The 19626-nt window shown below is 42.3% G+C and overlaps 1 protein-coding gene across 1 annotated transcript; it reads right to left on the bottom strand.

Moving 5' to 3' along the window:
* Positions 1-12839: 12839 nt before the first annotated feature.
* Positions 12840-19590, bottom strand: mrpl14 (mitochondrial ribosomal protein L14). Its single transcript, XM_048531205.2, has 3 exons — positions 19249-19590; positions 14595-14669; positions 12840-13388 (listed from the first exon to the last, which is right to left on the bottom strand). Exons 2-3 carry the CDS (start codon positions 14660-14662, stop codon positions 13022-13024), a joined length of 435 nt encoding a protein of 144 aa, XP_048387162.1. The 5' UTR covers positions 14663-14669; positions 19249-19590; the 3' UTR covers positions 12840-13021.
* Between the last annotated feature and the right edge of the window lie 36 nt (positions 19591-19626).

Raw genomic sequence — 19626 nt, 5'->3', positions numbered from 1 at the left:
CTGGGTTGTCCCTGTGATCTTGCCACAAAGTACCATGTCCATCACTTATGATAGCAGTGGATCACTTCTAGTATAGTTAACTTGTCCTGCCATTACTAAGGTATTCTCTACTTGTTCAAAGTAGAAAATGTCAAGATAAGGACTGTTGGTTGTCAGCTTATTTGGCAAAGGTAATCTGAGGAATTCAAGAGCATTCGCATCTAAGTTGGTTGCTGATACTAATTATATAAATGTGAGCTGGCAGCAATAATGTTCACCTCTGTAAATGGCTCACTACTAGAAAGAGTATCTCTCTATAATGCACAAATATTGTGTTCAATGGTCTATGGTCTCTTAGTACTGTTGATTCCTGGCCACACAGCAATGAGTGGAATCACTGAATACCAAAAAATGATTGCTAGAGCTTCTTTCTCTATCTTTGCATAGTTCATCCCTGCTTTGTTTAATGATTTTGATGCAAAAGCTATTGGCTTCTCTTCACAATTGTTTAAAAAGTGAGAAACAACTGCTCCCACAACATACGATGAAGTAAGAGTAATTTTGGGTCAAAATTGGTCAGGACTTATGACTTTAATGAAATCTCTTTGGCTTGTGTAAAAGTTCTTTCATATTTATCTTCCTATTTCCAATTCTTACTTTGACATAATAAATTATGCAAGAGCTCCAAAATGGTTCCAAGGTTTGGGGCAAATTTACCACAGTAATTTAGCAAGCCCAAAAATGATCATCAATGGTTGAACTATTTAGACACTGGTGTCTCAATTATGGTTTTTACTTTCGAGTATAACTTGCATAGACACTTAACATGTAATAACATGGCCTAAATTTGATGGAAAATTTTTTAAACTTCACATTTATCTTCCCTCACTCTTAGGCCATAACCTTGAAGTTTCCAGACAGAAGTTCTTCGAGAAATTCTTCATCCACAAAAATGCTCAGGAGGAATTATCCTGATTCCTGAAAAACATGCAGAACCTGCTCTGCTGCAGATGATAGGTGTTGATGTGAAGTGGATCCCCATGATCTCCAAGAGACAGTAAGCCTCATGATTTGTCTCAGAGGTCTCCAATGTAATCTTCTGATTTCCTCTATGGAGCAGGGTGAAACATGTTGGCGCTTCTTCTTCCAGAAGTTCATAGGAACTGCTCTGTGAACAATATCCTAAATAAATGGCTAGTTATGTAAGCTTGGCATGACACTTTGAGGATCAGCAAATCCTTTAACATCAGACTATGTGTCAGATATTCCTGTCCTCTATCATAACAGTCTTAGACAATGGTATGTGGGAGGGTCTGGACAAGCCGCTAACTCAGGATAAGCCAAGGCCTTCCAGTCCTTCGAGTCCTTCCACAACTGGCACTCCAGTCATGCTGTGTTTGACTCTGTGGGACTTGCTGGGGTTGTATGAGAGTCTGCTGGCATTTAGCATATGCAAATCCATGAGGAAGGGCATCAGCACTCTTATCCACAAGCAAAAGGGGAGATAAAGGAACTGAAGAATTGGCATCCAATATCACTGATGAATGCAGAATACAAAATTCTGTCCAAGGTCATCACCAACCAGGTCAGGTCTGCTCTGGGCTTAGTGATTCTCCGAGACTAGACCTGTGCCATACTGGCCAGGAAGCCCTGTGCTACTCAGGGATACGATCACCTATCTGCAGGACAGAGAAGCGGTCACCTGCCTCATCAACCTGGACCAGGAAGAGGCTTTGACAAATTATCACATACTAACATGATGGACACACTCTCCAAAATGAGCGTTGGGCTGAGAATCTATAATCAGTTCTGACTAATCTTTACAAACATCAGTAATTTAGTCTCAATCAACTTGTCCCAATTAAATCTGAAGTCAAACAAAGCTGCCCTCTCTCTCTGTCTTGCCTTGTTTATATGTTGCATTGAGCCTCTTGCCAAGTCCACCAGGAATGATGCAAACTCAAGAGAGGTGACTATTCCAGGTGGTGGCGTTGTATAGATCATGGCTTCCGTGTACATTGATGATGTCACATTTGTTGTTCAGATCTGCTGTCAGTGCACACACTCATAAACATTTGAGACTAGTTTGAAGAGGCCTCAAAATCCAAAGTAAATAGAGGCATGAGCAATATCACATATCCCTCAATATTCAGGATCCAATCCTTGTCATCCAGAAGCCATGTCTCCATAATAGCTACCCAATTGCATTTCTTTACTTCCTGCTCCTTGTTTCCATGTTTATAGGCATATGGGTGAATCACTTCAAGGCAGCCAGCACAGAAGTTACTGCCATTCAGATACATAAAAGGGCAGGGAAGATGGAAAGACTGCCAAGTACATGTTAGAATATTCCCTGTGCACAATGTCTGACATCAGGCCTATTAATATACACCTCAAGTCTCAAGGTTGCTTGCAGATCACCTGCTTCACAGACTGTCTGAAGTCAGTCCCATGAGTTTTCCAAATAGTGTTGTGTTTGTCTGGTACAGGAGAGGACGTAGGTATCATTGAACTTGTTCCATTAACCAGATGCAGTGTGCAGGCAGCATCACTGCACCACCTCATAGTGGTACCAGAGCAGAATTCTTGTTTTATTTATTTCTAATCTTTTACTTGTTGCTGTTCAGCTGGTGCATTGATTTTGAGCTTTACCAGGGAGTCGAGCTGTGATCTCATCAGCACTGAAAAAACAAACCCAAGGGGCAATGAGGTATTCTGTTTATTATATACTGCACCAGTTTTAATTCTTTCCCTTTGGTTTAAAGGACAACTTTGACACAGTAAATTGTGAGACAATACATTTTTATGATACTTTGAAACAAAGACATAATGCACATTATTTTTTGAAGATGGTGCAAAAACAGAGACACTTGGACAGATTTCTAAAACAAATCTTTGTTGCTTTGTTAATCTGTAAAATCACCTTCAATGAACTATACACCTCCTATGCTTTTAAACTAGAAATGTGATTGAAGCCAAGAAATCATACGAAATGTGCATGTCCTAAAATGATTTCAGACCTTATAGTGTGAAGAGGCAGAGTCAAGAACTGGACAGTAAAAGCTAGGAAACGATTTGGTGGGGATGTCTGAGATCATGAAGGTTCTAGATAGGAAAATTAAAGACAAATTGTTTCTAATGGCCAAAGAATTGTTCAGCAGAAGGCAAATATTTAAGACGATTACATCATAAGGACTGCCTTGGGGACTCAGGCTCCGGCTTTATCCTCAGGGTTTACTCCCGAAGCCTTTCCCATGATTGGGTATGGCCGCAAGGCAGCGTACGTTTAAAATCAGAGTTTTCCTTCTCTTAGATGGACTGCCATCCGAGGCTTACGAGTTCCATCTACCCGAAATCATAAGGTATATGATGAAATTTTAAATGCACTGCATGATAGCTTAGTGGAAAGAGGTTCAACAATAATTTTCAAACAAAAACTGGATAAATACTTAAGAGATCCCACAGATATCGGGAAAGAATTTGTCAGTTTGATTAACTGAATAGCTCTTCAAAGGTGCAAGCAGAGATTGGATGTTCCAAAAGACTTAGAACATAGAACATTACAGCACAGTACAGGCCCTTCGGCCCTCGATGTTGTGCCGACCTGTCATACCGATCTCAAGCCCATCTAACCTACACTATTCCACGTACATCCATATGCTTGTCCAATGATGACTTAAATGTACTTAGAGTTGACGAATCTACTACCGTTGCAGGCAAATCGCTCCATTCCCTTACTACTCTCTGAGTAAAGAAACTACCTCTGACATCTGTCCTATATCTTTCACCCCTCAATTTAAAGCTATGCCCCCTCGTGCTCGCCGTCACCATCCCAGGAAAAAGGCTCTCCCTATCTAACCCTCTGATTATTTGATAACTCAATCCCTCTATTAATAAAAGCTAAAACACTGTATGCCTTCTTAACAGCCCTGTCAACCTGGGTGGCAACTTTCAAGGATCTGTGTACATGGACACCGAGATCTCTCTGCTCATCTACACTACCAAGAATCTTACCATTAGCCCAGTACTTCCTATCCTGCTGACCTTTTCTCTTATGCCATCAATATTTTTTGTATATCTAGAGCCTCCCAGCTTCCACCCAACATAAGTACAGGCTCATCAAAAGCGCTGCTGCTCATAACTTAACCGATACCATTTCCTGTTCTCTGGAGGGGCGATGACCTAGTGGTATTATTGCTGGACTGTTAATCCAAAGACCTAAATAATCGAGAGACGCGCATTCGAATTCTGCCATGGCAGACAGTGGAATTTGAATTTTTTTTAAAAATCTGAATTAAGAGTCTAATGATGGCTATGAATCATTGTCAACTGTCAGTAAAACCCCATCTTATGTCCACCATCCTTACCTGGTCTGACTCACATGTGACTCCAGACTCACGAGCAATGTGGTTGACTGGTAACTGCCCTTTGGGCAATTAGGGGTGAGCAATAAATTCTGCCTTGCCAACAATGCCCTCATCCCATGAATGAATAAAGGAATAAAAAATCACAATGCTTCTTTACCTACAATGAGAAATTTCGTAAGACTACTCATATGCTCATCTTTGTTTTAAAATCCTTCTATAATTTCACCCTTCCATTTTTTGGTAACCTTTTCAATCCTATAAGTCTTCAAAATCTCTTCACTCTTCCAATTCTCACATGCTTGAGCACCTCCCGTTGTAACGCAGCTGGCTGTTTGGTTCCTAAGTTTTTAACAGGATATGGGCATTTCTAGCTGGGCCAACATTTATCGCCAAACCCTTAGATGCCCTCAAGAAATTGGTGGTGAGCTAACACTTGAACCACTGCAATCCTTGGTATATAGGAACAGTGCTTTCAGAAAGGGAATGCCAACAACAATGAAGAAACAGTGAAATAATTCCAAACCAGGTTGATGAACAGCTAGGAGGGGAATTTGCAGGTGGTGGTTTTGAGAGGAACTCATGGGTGTTGGTGTTCCCTTACATCTGATGCCTTGCTATGGGTCATGGTTCTGGATGGTGGTGTTAAACGTTCATTGTTGAGTTACTGCAGTGCATCTTGTTGATGGTATATACTGTTGCCATTGTATGCGGTGGTGGAAGGAATGAGCATTAAAAGTGATGGAATGGGAATCAATTAAATGGGTTGCTTTATCCTGGATGGTACAGTGTTTCCTGAGTGTTGTTGGAGCAGCACTCATCCAGGGATCTGAAGAGTATTCCATCGCATTCCTGATATGTGTTGCAGATAGTGGATGGACAATGCGAGACAGAAAATGGATTACTCACCAAAGAATTCTTGGTCCCTGCAATATAAACAGAAATTGCTGGAAAAGCTCAGCAGGTTTGGCATCATCTGTGAAGAGAAATTAGAGTTAGTTTTGGGTCCAGTGAGCCCAAAGGGAGAGAAGAACAATTGGACAGACTCTACTTCATCTATCATTTACTCCTGACCCCTGCCCCCACCCTATCTTCTGTGTATAAACCAACATTTTCCTATCAGTTCTGAGGAAAGGTCACCAGACCCAAAATGTTAACTCTGACTTGTCTTCGTAGATGCTGCCAGACCTGCTGAGCTTTTCTAACAACTTCTGTTTTGATTTCTGATTTACAGCATCTGCAGTTCTTTTGGTTTTCATTTAATTCTTAGTCTCTGACTTGGCCTCACAGCCACTATACTTATGTGGCTGGTCTAGTTTAGTTACCAGTCAATAGTTACCCAGGATGTTGCCAGTGCAGGTTTCAGTGATGGTATTCTCACTGAACATCAAAGGATGGTGGTTATATCATCTTTTGTTGAAGACGGTCATTGACTAGCATTTAAGTTGCAAGAAACATTCATGCAACTATCAGCATGCTTGTATGTTGTCCAGATCTTGCTGAATTTGGACACGTTTGGAAATTGAAGGGTCACGAATGGTGCAGAACATTTTGTTCTCATCAGTGAACATCCCCACTCTAATCTTATGTTAGAGAGAAGGTCATAGTTAGATTCAGGTTATTACCTTGAGGAACTCCTGCAATAATACTCCTAAACTGAGACAACTGACTCCAATGACTACAAACATCTTTCTTTGTGCCAGATATGACCCAAATCAGTGGAGAATTTTTCCCCTGATTCCACTGTCTCAAATCCTGCTAGGGTTCCTTGACGCCATACTCAAATGCTGCCTTGATATCAAAAGCAATCACTCGCATCTCATCTCACCCTTCACACTCAGTTCTTTTGTCCATTATTGGACCTGATGTCTAATGAGATCAGAAGCTAAGTGACCCAGGCAAAACATGCTTTGAGCATTAATGAGTGGACTATTCGTTTACAAGTGCCACTAGAAAGTCAGTAACTCCTTCCATCACTTTATTGATGATTGCAAGTAGACTGATACTGCAGCAATTGGCAATTTTAGATTTATGCTGTTTTTGTGAACGGTACAGGGGCAAATTTCCACATTGAGGAATAAACGCCACTAGAACCAGTACCAACGAAGGTCACTGAGCCCAAAATGTTGACTCTGCTTTCTTTCCACAGATGGTTTCAGAGTTTTCTCCAAAATTTTTGTTTGAACTTGCCTAAGCGCATGATTGGTTCTAGAGTGCAAGATTTCTGTACTATTACCAGAATGTTGTCAGGACCCAAAGCCTTTGCAATATCCAATGCTTTCAGCCATTGTTGATACAGGAACATGGAAACCAGGTGCAGAAGCAGGCCTTTTGACTTTTTGATCCTGCTCCACCATTCCATATGATCATGGCTGATCCATTTATTTCTTGCTTAAATAAAATCAGTGACCTCTCCTCCTTCTGTTGTAGCAAATTCCACATTAAGTGGAGTGAATTGAACTGGCTGAGACAATATGTTAGACTTCCCAAATTGTCCAGAATGAAGTGTTCTGTCAGTAGGATGCAACATAAGCCAAGCTACCCATGGCAATGTCATTCCCAAATGGGGTTTAGTTTGTAGATGTAGTGTTGAGTTAAATAACTCCACAAAGGCCAGTATCCCATCACTAAGTCAGCCTTTATTCATACATGCTTAGTAGATGACACTAACCCAGCAAGCATCATGCTTGCTCCAACAGTGAGCACAATTCCTCACACTCCTGTGTATATCTGTCAGCCAGGACTTGCTGATTGGGTGAGGTTAACAGTCCCAATCAGGGAACCCATATTCTGTGAGATCCGCTTGGTCAACCTCATTCCAATCACTATCCTTCACCCTTCTAAGTCTTGGGATATAGGCCTGATCTCCTGGGGCATTTTCGCAATGGATCCAGTTCATCCAACCCTGTCTCGGATACTGGTAATGTGTTTTTTGAAGAGGTAACCAAGAGAATGGATGAGGGGATGTCGTCTATATGGACTTCAGTAAGGCATTTTACAGAGTCTCGCACGGCAGGCTAGTCATGAAAGTTATGTTGCACGGGAATCAGGGAGAGGTAGCTACTTGGGTTCAAAATTGGCTCGATAGTAGGAAGGAGAGGGTGATGGTTGAAGTTTGTTTTTTGAACTGGAGGCCTGTGACTCGTGTGCCACAAGGATCAGTGCTGGGACCTTTTGTTATTGGTTATTTACATAAATGATCTGGGTGTGCACGTAAAAGGTATGATTAGTAAGTTTGCGGATGATACAAAATTATAAAAGATGAAATTACAACTAATTTGGATAGCAGTAACAGAACAGGTCAGAGCCAGCATGGATTTACGAAGGGGAAATTGTGCTTGACTAATCTTCTGGAATTTTTTGAGGATGTATCTATGAAGATGGATAAGGGAGAGCCAGTGGATGTAGTGTACCTGGAGTTTCAGAAAGCCTTTGATAAAATCCTGCATAGGAGATTGGTGAACAAAATTAGGGCACATGGTACTGGGGACAAAATACTGAGTTGGATTGAAAATTGGCTGGCTGACAGGAAGCAAAGAGTAGTGATAAACGGGTCTCTTTCGGAATGGCAGGCAGTGACCAATGGGGTACCACAAGGGTCGGTGCTGGGACCGCAGCTGTTTACGATATATATTAATGATATAGACGAAGGCATTAGAAGTAATATTAGCAAATTTGCTGATGACACAAAGTTGGGTGGCAGTGTGAAATGTGAGGAGGATGTTATTAGAATACAGGGTGACTTGGACAGCCTAGGTGAGTGTACGGATGCATGGCAGATGCAGTTTAATGTGGATAAATGTGTGGTTATACTCTTTGGTGGCAAGAACAGGAAGGCAGATTACTATCTCAATGGAGTCAAGTTAGGTAAAGGGGAAGCACAATGAGATCTAGGTGTTCTTGTGCATCAGTCAATGAAAGCAAGCATGCAGGTACAGCAGGTAGTGAAGAAAGTTAATAGCATGTTGGCCTTCATCACAAGAGGAATTGAGTATAGGAGCAAAGAGGTCCTTCTGCAGCTGTACAGGGCCCTGGTGAGACTGCACCTGGAGTACTGTGTGCAGTTTTGGTCTCCCAATTTGAGGAAGAACATTCTTGCTATTGAGGGAGTGCAGCGTAGGTTCACAAGGTCAATTCCCGGAATGGCGGGACTATCATATGTTGAAAGATTGGAGTGACTGGGCTTGTATACTCTTGAGTTTAGAAGGATGAGAGGGGATCTGATTGAGATGTATAAGCTTATTAAGGGATTGGACACTGTGGAGGCAGGAAGCATGTTTCCGCTGATGGGTGAGTCCAGGACCAGAGAACACAGTTTAAAAATAAGGGGTAGGCCATTTAGAACAGAGTTGAGGAAAAACTTCTTCACCCAGAGAGTGGTGGATATATGGAATGCTCTGCCCCAGAAGGCAGTGGAGGCCAACTCTCTGGATGCTTTCAAGAAAGAGACAGACAGAGCTCTTAAAGATAGTGGAATCAAGGGTTATGGGGATAAGGCAGGATCAGGATACTGACTGTGGATGATCAGCCATGATCATAATAAATGGTGGTGCTGGCTCGAAGGGCCGAATGGCCTACTCCAGTACCTATTGTCTATTGTAAAATTGGGCGCTATCATTAAAAGCAAGGAAGGACCTACGCGTACTCTTAATCAGTTCAGGCCTAGTGGGTCTCTTTTGCTGTGTTGTGTCCGAATACCGGAGCCCCAAATGCTTGAGAAAATTTGACATGTTCGGCCAAGGCTTAGCTTTGTTTTGGGGCTCTGCTATGCACTGACCTAGGATCCCTTTGTTCAGGATACGTCCTGAATGAGGCGATGTAATTGCCTTCAGTCATGCGTCCCCAGGCTCAGAAAGCTTGGCGATGGTATCCACTATCATCAGCGTACGCTGTAACCCATTAGCTCCACTTGCCATATTTTCTAACAAAAAAGCCAGCTGTCGTGTCTGTTTGAAGTCCAGCTGGGCATCAGCTAGTGGGCTCTTTTGCCTGGTCACATCATTAATCCCACACACCAACTGATCTCTCAGCATCCCACTCTCGTAATGATGTCACGAATTCACCCTTTACACATGCATTGCACGTGACACTGCCCCAGCCAGCACACAGCAGGTTCCTACAGTGAGCAGAACCCCGACGCTCATGTTCATATCTGTCAGCCAGGATTCCCTGATTGGAGTAGATTAATTCCTCAATCAGGGAACTCATATTCTATGAGATCCATTTGGCTGACCTCTCTGCAATCTGAGGAAGCTGGGAGTCTTTCAGAACAACTTTGGCAGGCAAGAGTGGGCAAAAAGGGGTGGGCAAAAAGGAGTGGCAGATGGAATACAATATGTGGAGGCTGTAATGGAATATATTTAAGACAGAGATGGATAAGGCCTTGATTGGTAAGGGGGTCAAAAATTACAAAGTGTTGGCAGAATAAGATTGAGAAATTCCACTGGGGTGGCACAGTGGTTAGCATTGCTACCTCACAGCACCACAGACCCAAGTTCAATTGCAGCCTCAGGTGACCGTGTGGGGTTTGCAAATTCTCCCCATGTCTGCATGTGTTTCCTATGGATGCTCTGGTTTCCTCCCACACTCCAAAGATGAGCAGGCTCGATAGATTAGTCATGGGAAATGCAGGCTTACAGGGTCATCCTTCAGATGGTAAGTGTGGACTCAACAGGCCGAATGGTCTGCACTGTAGGAATTCTATGATAAACATATTTGTACATCAAACGGCAGACCAGTGGGCTAATTGCTCCTATATCTTATCGCATGTAGGAAATAAAAGAACAAGTCAAAAGGATCATCTCACCAAATTCTGTGAAGTGGGGCCACCAAACTGCTGTCCACCTTTTTCCCCTTCACCATAATCCCCATTCTTTGGTTCATCTTGTGCGCATGCATGTGTGTGTTTGTGTAGGGAAGTTTTACAATGGATTAATATTCTTACTAGTACAATAATATGATAAAATTTCATGATTGTTGATCTGTGTACAGTAGCCTGGTCCATGTTTTCTATTATCATAGCTTTATCAGAACGTGGGGAATTTCGTATACTTTAAGTGCAAAGAAAACCAAAACTGTGGACAGTTTTGATCTCAGTAAGGTCTTGCACAACATCCCTGTTTTTACTTTTAATTCTGTCTCAATAAATAAATAATTCCATTTGCATTTTTATCACCTGTTGTAAATGCACACTAATATTTTATGATTTGTATACCAAGATACCCTCCATATCTCAGGTCTGCAATCCCTCTTGTCACAGACGACATTTTTCGAACTTTCTTTGAAACTGAAATGAAAGTTCATCAGTTATGCCTCAAAAGCCAGGAAGGTTTTGCAACTTTATAATCGAATGCTGCATTATGCTGAGTTATGCAATGCAAGGTTACTTTTGAAGCAGCGTGAGGGAGAATTCAAGACTGAGCAGCACTGGAAATCTTTCGAGTTAAAAAAATTCTGCCTGACAATAGCCTTCTGATTAATTGATCCGAAGTGTGTTAAAAAGCAGTAAGCACCAAAAGCAGCCGACAAGAGGACACACCAAAGCCTGAAAACAGAAAATATCCATTTCTCCTTTCCTATTTGTGAAAAAAACACAAGGAAGTTTCAAAGAAAGAATTCTGAGACAAGAAAGACCCTGATCAACGATAGGGTTCAAGAATGACTGCCATTATCAGTGTAAAAAATCTATAAGACGCACTGCAGAAATTCACCAAAGTTCCTTAGGCAGCATCTTCTGAGCCCATGATGAATTCCATCTTGAACGACAAGGGCAGCAGATAATGGGAATATAACCACCTGCAAGTTCCCCTCCAAGATACTCACCGTTTGGATTTTGGAAATGTACTGCATTTCCTTCAGTGTCAAAATCATTGAATTCCCTTTCTAGTGGCATTGTCGATCCACCCACAATTCACGGACCACAGTAGTTCAAGGTAGCAGCTTACCATTACCTTCGAGGACAACCACAGATGGGCATTAAATGCTGACAATGATGCCTAAATCCCCCAATGAATTTTTAAACATCCTAAAGAGAACGACGTCAACTTTGCTGAAAACAACAGGAGTATGAGATATTACCTTCCATGCTTTGATCTTTTATTTGCCGGCATTTTGTTTAACTTGTGCCTTCTTTTCCAATCCATAGCATATGATTAAGCCAAATACCTTTTTTGGCTGTCTTAATCGTGATTGTATGCACTTTGTATTTGGGACTCCAAGGGGATATATTTTAAATTGCACAGCTGTAGATTATAAATCCTCTCTTTCACTGCTTTTGTAGATGCTAATATAACCTGGTCTGAATTGCTTTCAGCTTCAGCAGCATTCAGCCAGGTAAATTGGCCATTTTGGTGGTCTCATTGGGATTGTATATGTTTTGTGACGGCTGTTGGACAGTAGCATAAGTAATACCATACTCTACCAGTTAAGTTGTGATATTCCACATCAGTGAGACCAAGCGTAGACTCAGAGACCGTTTCATAGAGCATCTGCGCTCTGTACACAACAAATGACAACACCTACTGCTCGCCAGCCACTTTAACTCCTCCTCCCACTCTCTGGGTGATATGCCCATGCTGGGCCTCCTCCAGTATCACAATGACACCACCCACCAACTGGAGGAGCAACACTACATATTCTATCTCAGGAGCCTACAGCCCGATGGCCTGAACATGGAATTCACCAGTTTTCAAATTGGCCCACCCCCGGCCTCATCCCATGTCCAACACTCCCTCTCAGCCCCACCTCCTTGACCTGACATAACCTGTCCATCTCTCCCACCTATCTGCCCCACTCATCGCACTGACCAATCCCCACCACTCCCTACCTGCACTCACCTATCCCCATCCCACCTACCTTCCCCAGCCCCACCCCTCCTCTTTCTATTTATTTCCCAGCTCCCTTCCCCCTTTCCATTTCTGAAGGGTCCCAACCCTGCATGTCAACTTTCCTGCTCCTCTGATGCTGCCTGGCTTGCTGTGTTCCCCCAGCTCCACACTGTGTAGTCTCCGATTCCAGTATCTGCAGTCCATGCTATCTCTGACTGAAATAATATGCTGTTTTTATTTCTACATGCTGCCTTGGTAACATCCCTAAGGAGTATTATGCCAAGCAGAATGCAATTCCTCTACTTCCGTATTCTGGGGTGTCAAGTACCTTCTCCACACCACTTGCAGGTGCACCATATTCTCAGATTCTCTTCCTAAATCAGCTCCACAACTTTGCACTTAAAACTATTTTGCAGTTAATTAGCAATATTCCAGCAACATTCATTTTATCCAAAGAGAAGCCCATTCAGCCTGTCACACTGTCAGTTACAAAATGGAGACAAGATAGGGAAAAAATGCTTCAGTAACACATCAAAAAGACCATGCTGTTGGCTGTGGCCACTATATAAGGCCAGCTGAGAAAAATTTGGAGTGAAATAGCAAGTGTAACAATTTGCACCGGAAACTAGATGGAAAACAATAGGAAGTGAAGCTTATGGGCAAGGGCATGTGAGGTACAAGATATTTAATGTGTAAGTTTACAGCTGTTGTAAGTGAACCAACATTAACTTTCGCAACATCAAATGTCCGAGATGCTAGAATGGAAGCCATGCTTGATCTGCACGAGAAAGTTACTTCTCTCCATAAATGAAGGCCACCGTTGATAATTCTCTCAGTAACTCAGGAAATCCATCAGACAAATTTCTGAGCAATTGCCAAAACTTTGGAATAATCACCGTCCATCTGACGCAGGCTACTGGGGATTGGCACTTTGATGCGTGTCCCTGTTGGGTTCCCATTATCTTCAATAAGCACCACATTGTTGGAGTCAAATCTAGGTGTCATCCTTGGACCAGGCATCCGATGACCTACAATCAATGCCTTCTTCTTTTGCCCTTTGATTGCCAGTAATATTTTGTCTCCAACCTTACCAATTCCATTTTTGGTATACACATGGATGCATTTGGGTGGTCTATGATAAGGGGTGTTGCCAAGAGAACTGTTGTCCACTACCCGTACTCTGGTCATTTTCTGTATGGCTGTACAGGCTGCTGAAGCACTGAAATATGGAGAGAGAATGAAGGGTATTTTTAAATATTAGAGAAGAGAGATACCAATGTCAGTTTTAAGGTTGAAAACCCTTCTTACCCTTCTAGACACTATTCAATCAATCTGCCATGTCTCATCTAGCAAGTACAAGATGTTAAAAAAATGTGCGGAATAGACGTGTAAGTGGTAAAACTGTTCCGATATAGATAAGCTTGAGGTGTGCATTTCGATGGCATGTATGTACACATCGCAAAATAAGTTTTGAAGTCAGAGCAAATGGATCTTGGGAATATACATTCATAAATTACTGTGTAGCAAGGACAAGACCAATAAAAAAAATTACGAAGATTGATTTCTGATTTCAGAACTGAAAGGGTGAAAGATTATGCTCAACTTGCATGGACTTTTGGTTAGATTTTAATTAAAGGTTCTGACTTCCACATTATCAAAAAGAAACAGAGGCAGAGGTAAAGGCAAAAAAAAATGATTTAGTAGGTATAACATCTCAGGCATCATCTGTCAGGAAACACAGGAGCCTTTTTGTCCAGAGAAGAAACATCTGAAAGATGACCAAATTGAAGTTCCTATTAATTCACAGATTCAAGAAGATAAATAAAATGTTTCTACCTATCCACAAGACCCAAGCTAGATGTCATTAATAGAACGTAGTCACTAATGAATCCAATAAAAATTTCAAGGCAAAATGCCTTACTCAAAAATTGGTTACAATGTGGGACATGCTACCATGAAGAGTTATTGAGGTGAATAGTGTAGGACAAGGGAAAATTGAATTACATACAATGCTGATATGGTTAGATCAAGTAAGGCAGGATTATGTTTATGTCTTACTACTGTAAACTGCATTCAGTTCATTCACGTGCTAAAAAGCGGCGCTGCCTGTCTGCTCCATTACACGCGAAAGATCCCTCAACCAATGCAGTAGATTAACAGACCGATTAAATCATTGGTGTTTGTGCAATCTGGTGTACATAAACAATTGTCATGTATGCATTTATAACATTAGTAATTGCATTTAAGAAATTCACTGCGTCCGAATTATCTTGTGATGATTCGGAGAAAGTCATAAGCTCTTTAGAAATCTAAGTTTTTCTTTCAATATAGGTTTGAAAGAAGCTGGCCTTTTTAAACAGCAACAACCACCCTTTGGAGGCAGACTGGAATCCCAGGATTGATAGGCAAAAAGAACGTGCAGTACCTGAACATTTTGTTCATTATTTCTGTTGTACGAGTAAATGGTACGATGCATTTCCTGAACAGAGCCATAAGGAACCTGAAGACAAAAACATTGAGATTTACACCACACGGCACAGAGACTGCATTGGTGTAACATACTGTCAATAAAAATCCTTTCAGATTGGCTTACTAAAATCCTTTTAATATTTTGCATCCTTTTTTTATTTATGAATGTTGTCAATTATTTGCTGGCTTCTACTTTAACTGTTTCAAAAGTTTTATCTTTACGCTGAATCAAGCCAAGTCTTGTACATCCTACTCTCTGATGAAGGGTCTAGGCCCGAAACGTCAGCTTTTGTGCTCCTGAGATGCTGCTTGGCCTGCTGTGTTCATCCAGCTTCACACTTTATCTTGTGTATCCTACTATCTACAGCAAATTATGTAACTCACATGCAGTCAGTTATGTCAAAACTGGCCTGACACACATCCAGTTATCTGAACTGCATACTTGATTACAAATGAATAAAACATTTTTTAAAAGGAATTTTCCCTAGTCATAACCAGAATGTTTGGAAGAAAGGTTTTTCCAAGCCACACAAGAAATGCGGATCTCTTCTGCTCCATTTCCTTCTTCACAAAGTAGGATCTTTGTTAAACTACACCCATGCCTTATAAGAATTGCAGATGCTTTAAATCAGAAACAAAAAACAGACACTGCTGGAAATGCTCATCAGGTCTGGTTGCATCGGTGAAGAGAAATCAGAGTTAGCCATTTCAGGTTAACATTCCTCAGAACTCGCATTCTAAGCAAGGGTTACCAGGCCCAAAATTTTATCTCTGATTTCTCTTCACAGATGCCGTCAGACCTACTGAGCTTTTCCAGCAACTTCTGTTTTTGTTCACAACCAAACCTTGTTGGTGACAGCCTTCTGAAGACAGAAGAGGCAGCCTCTCAGATTTCTTTCCTCTCCTGCCAGGCATCTAAAGCTGACCTGCACTCGAATCTTCGCTTTAAAATCTGTAAACATACAAACTCCAATTCCAGGTGTCCTTGTGCACCAATCACTGAAGGTACTCATTTAGGTGCAGCAGACAGTAAAGAAGGCAAATGGTATGTTGGCCTTCATTGCGAGGGGTTTCAAATACAGAAGCAGGGATGTGTTGTTGCAGTTATAAAGAGCCTTAGTGAGGCTACACCGAGAATATTGTGCACAGTTTCAGTCTCCTTTTCTGAGGAAGGATCCCCTTTACCAGGCTGATTCCTGGGATAGCAGGTCTGATGTATGAGGAGTGATTGACTAGGTTAGGATTGCTTTTGCTGGAGTTCTGATAAATGAGGAGGGAATCGCAAGAGAATTATAAAATTCTAACAGGAATAGACAGGGTAGATACAGGGAGGACGTTCTCAATGGTGGTTGTGTCCAGAACCAGGGATTCCAGTCCGAGGATTCAGGGTAGACCATTTAAGATGATATAAGGAGACATTTCTTCACCCAGAGGACGATGAGCCTGTGGAATTAATTACCATAGGAAGCAGTTCATGCCAAAACACTAAATATATTCAAGAGGTGGTTAGATATAGCACTTGAGGTGAATGGGATCAAAGGTTATGGGGAGAAAGCAAGATTAAGCGATTGAGTTGGACGATCAGCCATGATTTATTTATTCATGAGGTAATCAAATCCAACAGACCCCAGAGTTTAAATACTAGGCAGAAAAACACAACAGCACTTCATCGGAGGCTGCACTGATGATGTTATCCACGATGTTTTCGAACTAATGAGCCACAGGTTAGTCATAGCTGTATTGAATAGTGGAACCAGTAGTGGGGAGGTGATGGCCCAGTGGTATTATTGCTGCACTGTTAATCCAGAGATCCAGATAAAGTTCTGGGGGCCTGGGTTCAAATCCTGCCATGGCAGATGATGGAATTTGAATTCAATAAACATCTGGAATTGACTTTAATGATGACCATGAATTCTTTGCCAATTGTTGGAAAAACCCATCTGGTTCACTAATCCCCTTAAGGGGAGGAACTTGCCATCCTTACCTGGTCTGGCCTACATGTGACTCCAGACCCACAGCAACGTGGCTGACTCTTTATCACTCTCTGGGCAATTAGGAATGGGCAATAAATGCTGGCTAGCCAGCAATGCCCTCATCCGGTGAATGAATAATAAAAAAATGCTTAACCGGTCACAGGAATTATACCTGCTTATATCATCTACGAAGGAAAAAGTGGCCTCAGGAGGGTGCTGCACTGATTCATCAGAACAGATAACCATAGCAGTTCCCAATGGCCAGGGAGTCCAGAATCAGCAATCACAGTCTAAAAATATGGGGGAGGTCAGTTACTACTGAGGTGGAAAGTAATGTCTTCACCAGACAGTTGAATTCTCTGCTACAGAATATTTTAAAGGTGATGTTAGATGTAGTTCTTAGTGCTAAATGGATGAAGGCGCATGAGAAGAAAGTAGGAACAAAGTACCGAATTGGATGATCAGCCAGGAATTGAATGGCAGAGCAAGTCTGAAGGATTGAATGGCTTACTCTCACTCCAATTTTCTATGTTTCTCCTAAAGATACCAGATCAAAAGGATTATATGAGGAGGCCAAGTTGCCTAGACTGGGCCTGCATTCCTTTGGAGAAGTTTAAATTTAAATTTAATTTCTCCATTCTCCCAAGATGACAAGTGGTACGCAAACCTGTCAATCAATACTTATATTCCATGAAGCCACAGAGATCTGGATCTTCTTCAAACTTGCAAAACAAGGTAATATCCACGTTATAAGTGATAAATCTTAAATTGAGGCTACAACAACAATAATACAGCAAAATCCTGCAAAACGGTAGATCCAAAATAAATATAGAAAATGTCTAAAATACTCAGCAGAGCAGATAGCCTCTGTGGAGAACAACAAAAGATATGTAGGGTAGATTGATCTTAGTAGGATAATAGGTTGGCACAACATCGTGAGCCAGAGTCTGCACTGTTCTATGTTCTAATATTCAATGACTAAACACCTTTTCTATAAAAGCATTTCTCCTGATCTCAGCCCTAAATGAACAACCCCCAACTTTTTAAACTGTGAACACCTAGCTCTGGATTCCCTAGCCAGGAGATCATTCTCCCTGCAAATTAGTACATGCTGCAGTGACACATCCTCTCACTGTTCTTACCACAGAGAAGATAGGCCTACTGTAGACAATCCCTCCCTTTAGATCAATCCTGTCAATTCCAAAATCATTCTGCATCAAAAAACCAATTCAATGCACTCTCTGTAGGCCAAGCACAGTATTCAACCTCAGAATGGGTCACTGGGCCCAAAACATTAACCCTGATTTTTTTTCTTCACAGATGCTGCCAAATCTGAACTTTTGCAGCAACCTCTATTTTTATTCCTGATTTTCGGCATCCACAGTTCTTTCGCTTTTTATTAAACACAGTATTTCTTAATTAAGGGGAACAAAACTGCATATAGTCCTCCAGGTGTGGGCTCACCCAGCCTCTCTTCAGACAAAGTTAAACCACTGCTAGTACCTGTCAAAGTTCCCCTACCCTAATCCATTTCTGACACCAATCAATGCCCCCAACCTTAACCACTGCTGGAGTAAGTCAATACCCCCAACTTTAACCCCAACCTCTGGTTGTCCAGTTCTGCAGAATTGTGTCTGGTTCTGGTCGCCTCATTACAAGAAAGAAATGGTGGCTAGAAAAGGTGCAGAGGAGATTTACCAGGATGTTGCCTGGAATGGAAGGAGGATCTTACGAGGAAGGGTTGAGAGAGTTAGGGCTTTCTCTTTAGACCGCCAAAGGTTGAGAGGTGACTTAATAGAAGTGTACAAAACGATCAGAGGTATAGATAGCATTGACAGCCAGAGACTTTTTCCGAGGGTGGAGGTAGCTATTATGAGGGGGGATAGTTTTAAAGTGAAAGGAAGTAGATATCAGGGAGACATCAGAGGTAGGTTCCTTACTCAGAGTGGTACAGCATAGAATACATTGCCGGAGAGGGTAGTGGAGTTGGCCTCATTAGGGGCATTTAAGCGGCTATTAGATAGGCATATGGCTGATTAGCATAAGGTAGGAGTGGAGGTTAGATTGACTTCAGGATTAAGGTAAAAGTTTGGCACAACATCATGGGCCAAAGAGCCTGTACTGTTCTATGTTCTATTAACCACTGCTGGAATAAGTCAATACCCGCCATCTTAACCAATGCTGGAAAAAGTCAATATCCCCAAGTTTAACCACTGCTAGAATAAGTCAATATACTCCCATTCGTGATTCACTGCTGGCACCACTCAATCCACCAGCTCCTCTCAGCCTAAACAGTTTGTGCTCCTAAGAAGCTGCTTGGCGTGCTGTGTTCATCCAGCTCCACACTTTGTCATCTTGCTGGCACCAATCAATCCTTTACCTCCATCCTAATCTACGGCTGGCCCCAGACAAGTCATCACCCCTATCCTAATCTACCGCGGGCACCAGTCATTCCTCCATCTCAGCTCGCAGCCAGAGGGAATCCACAGAATTAGAATGAGTAGGCCCCGGGCCAAAAAAGTACGACAGGACCGAGGCGCAATGAAGCTTTTCGCTGTGTGTGTGAGAAAGAGAAGGAGACACTCACTGTAGATTAATAACATTATTTAGTTATATTAGATTATATAACAACATTACCAAAGAGGCGACGAACGACACCAGCCGAATCGATGACCTTCCGCGGCCCCGACCGAGCTTTGGGGGGTGGGGGGCACGTGCGGGGACCGCGCGGCGGTTTTGTGTCTTGTTTTTCAGACTGTCCGTTAGCTTCTGCAGCAAATGACAGGGAGCTGATCGCCGGCCCTCTGTGTTCGCACGGGTTCCGAGATGGGGGAGTCGTGTGCGTAAAGCGAGGCGGGGGCGGGGGGAGTTAGCGGGGCGGAAAAAGGAGAACGTAGAAATAATATTTTCTTGGAGAGCGGCGACAAAAGCGGACTGGCAATGGGTGCGGCCTGTGGGTGACGTAAGAGATGGCGCTGTCGCCCCCTCCCCGCCGCGACGCAAATTGGGGCGTGG

The sequence above is a fragment of the Stegostoma tigrinum genome, chromosome 4 (genome assembly GCF_030684315.1).
Source record: "Stegostoma tigrinum isolate sSteTig4 chromosome 4, sSteTig4.hap1, whole genome shotgun sequence".
NCBI classification, from domain to species: Eukaryota; Metazoa; Chordata; class Chondrichthyes; order Orectolobiformes; family Stegostomatidae; genus Stegostoma; species Stegostoma tigrinum.
The sequence above is the reverse complement of the archived record's forward strand: the minus strand, read 5'-3'. Positions and strand labels throughout refer to the sequence as shown.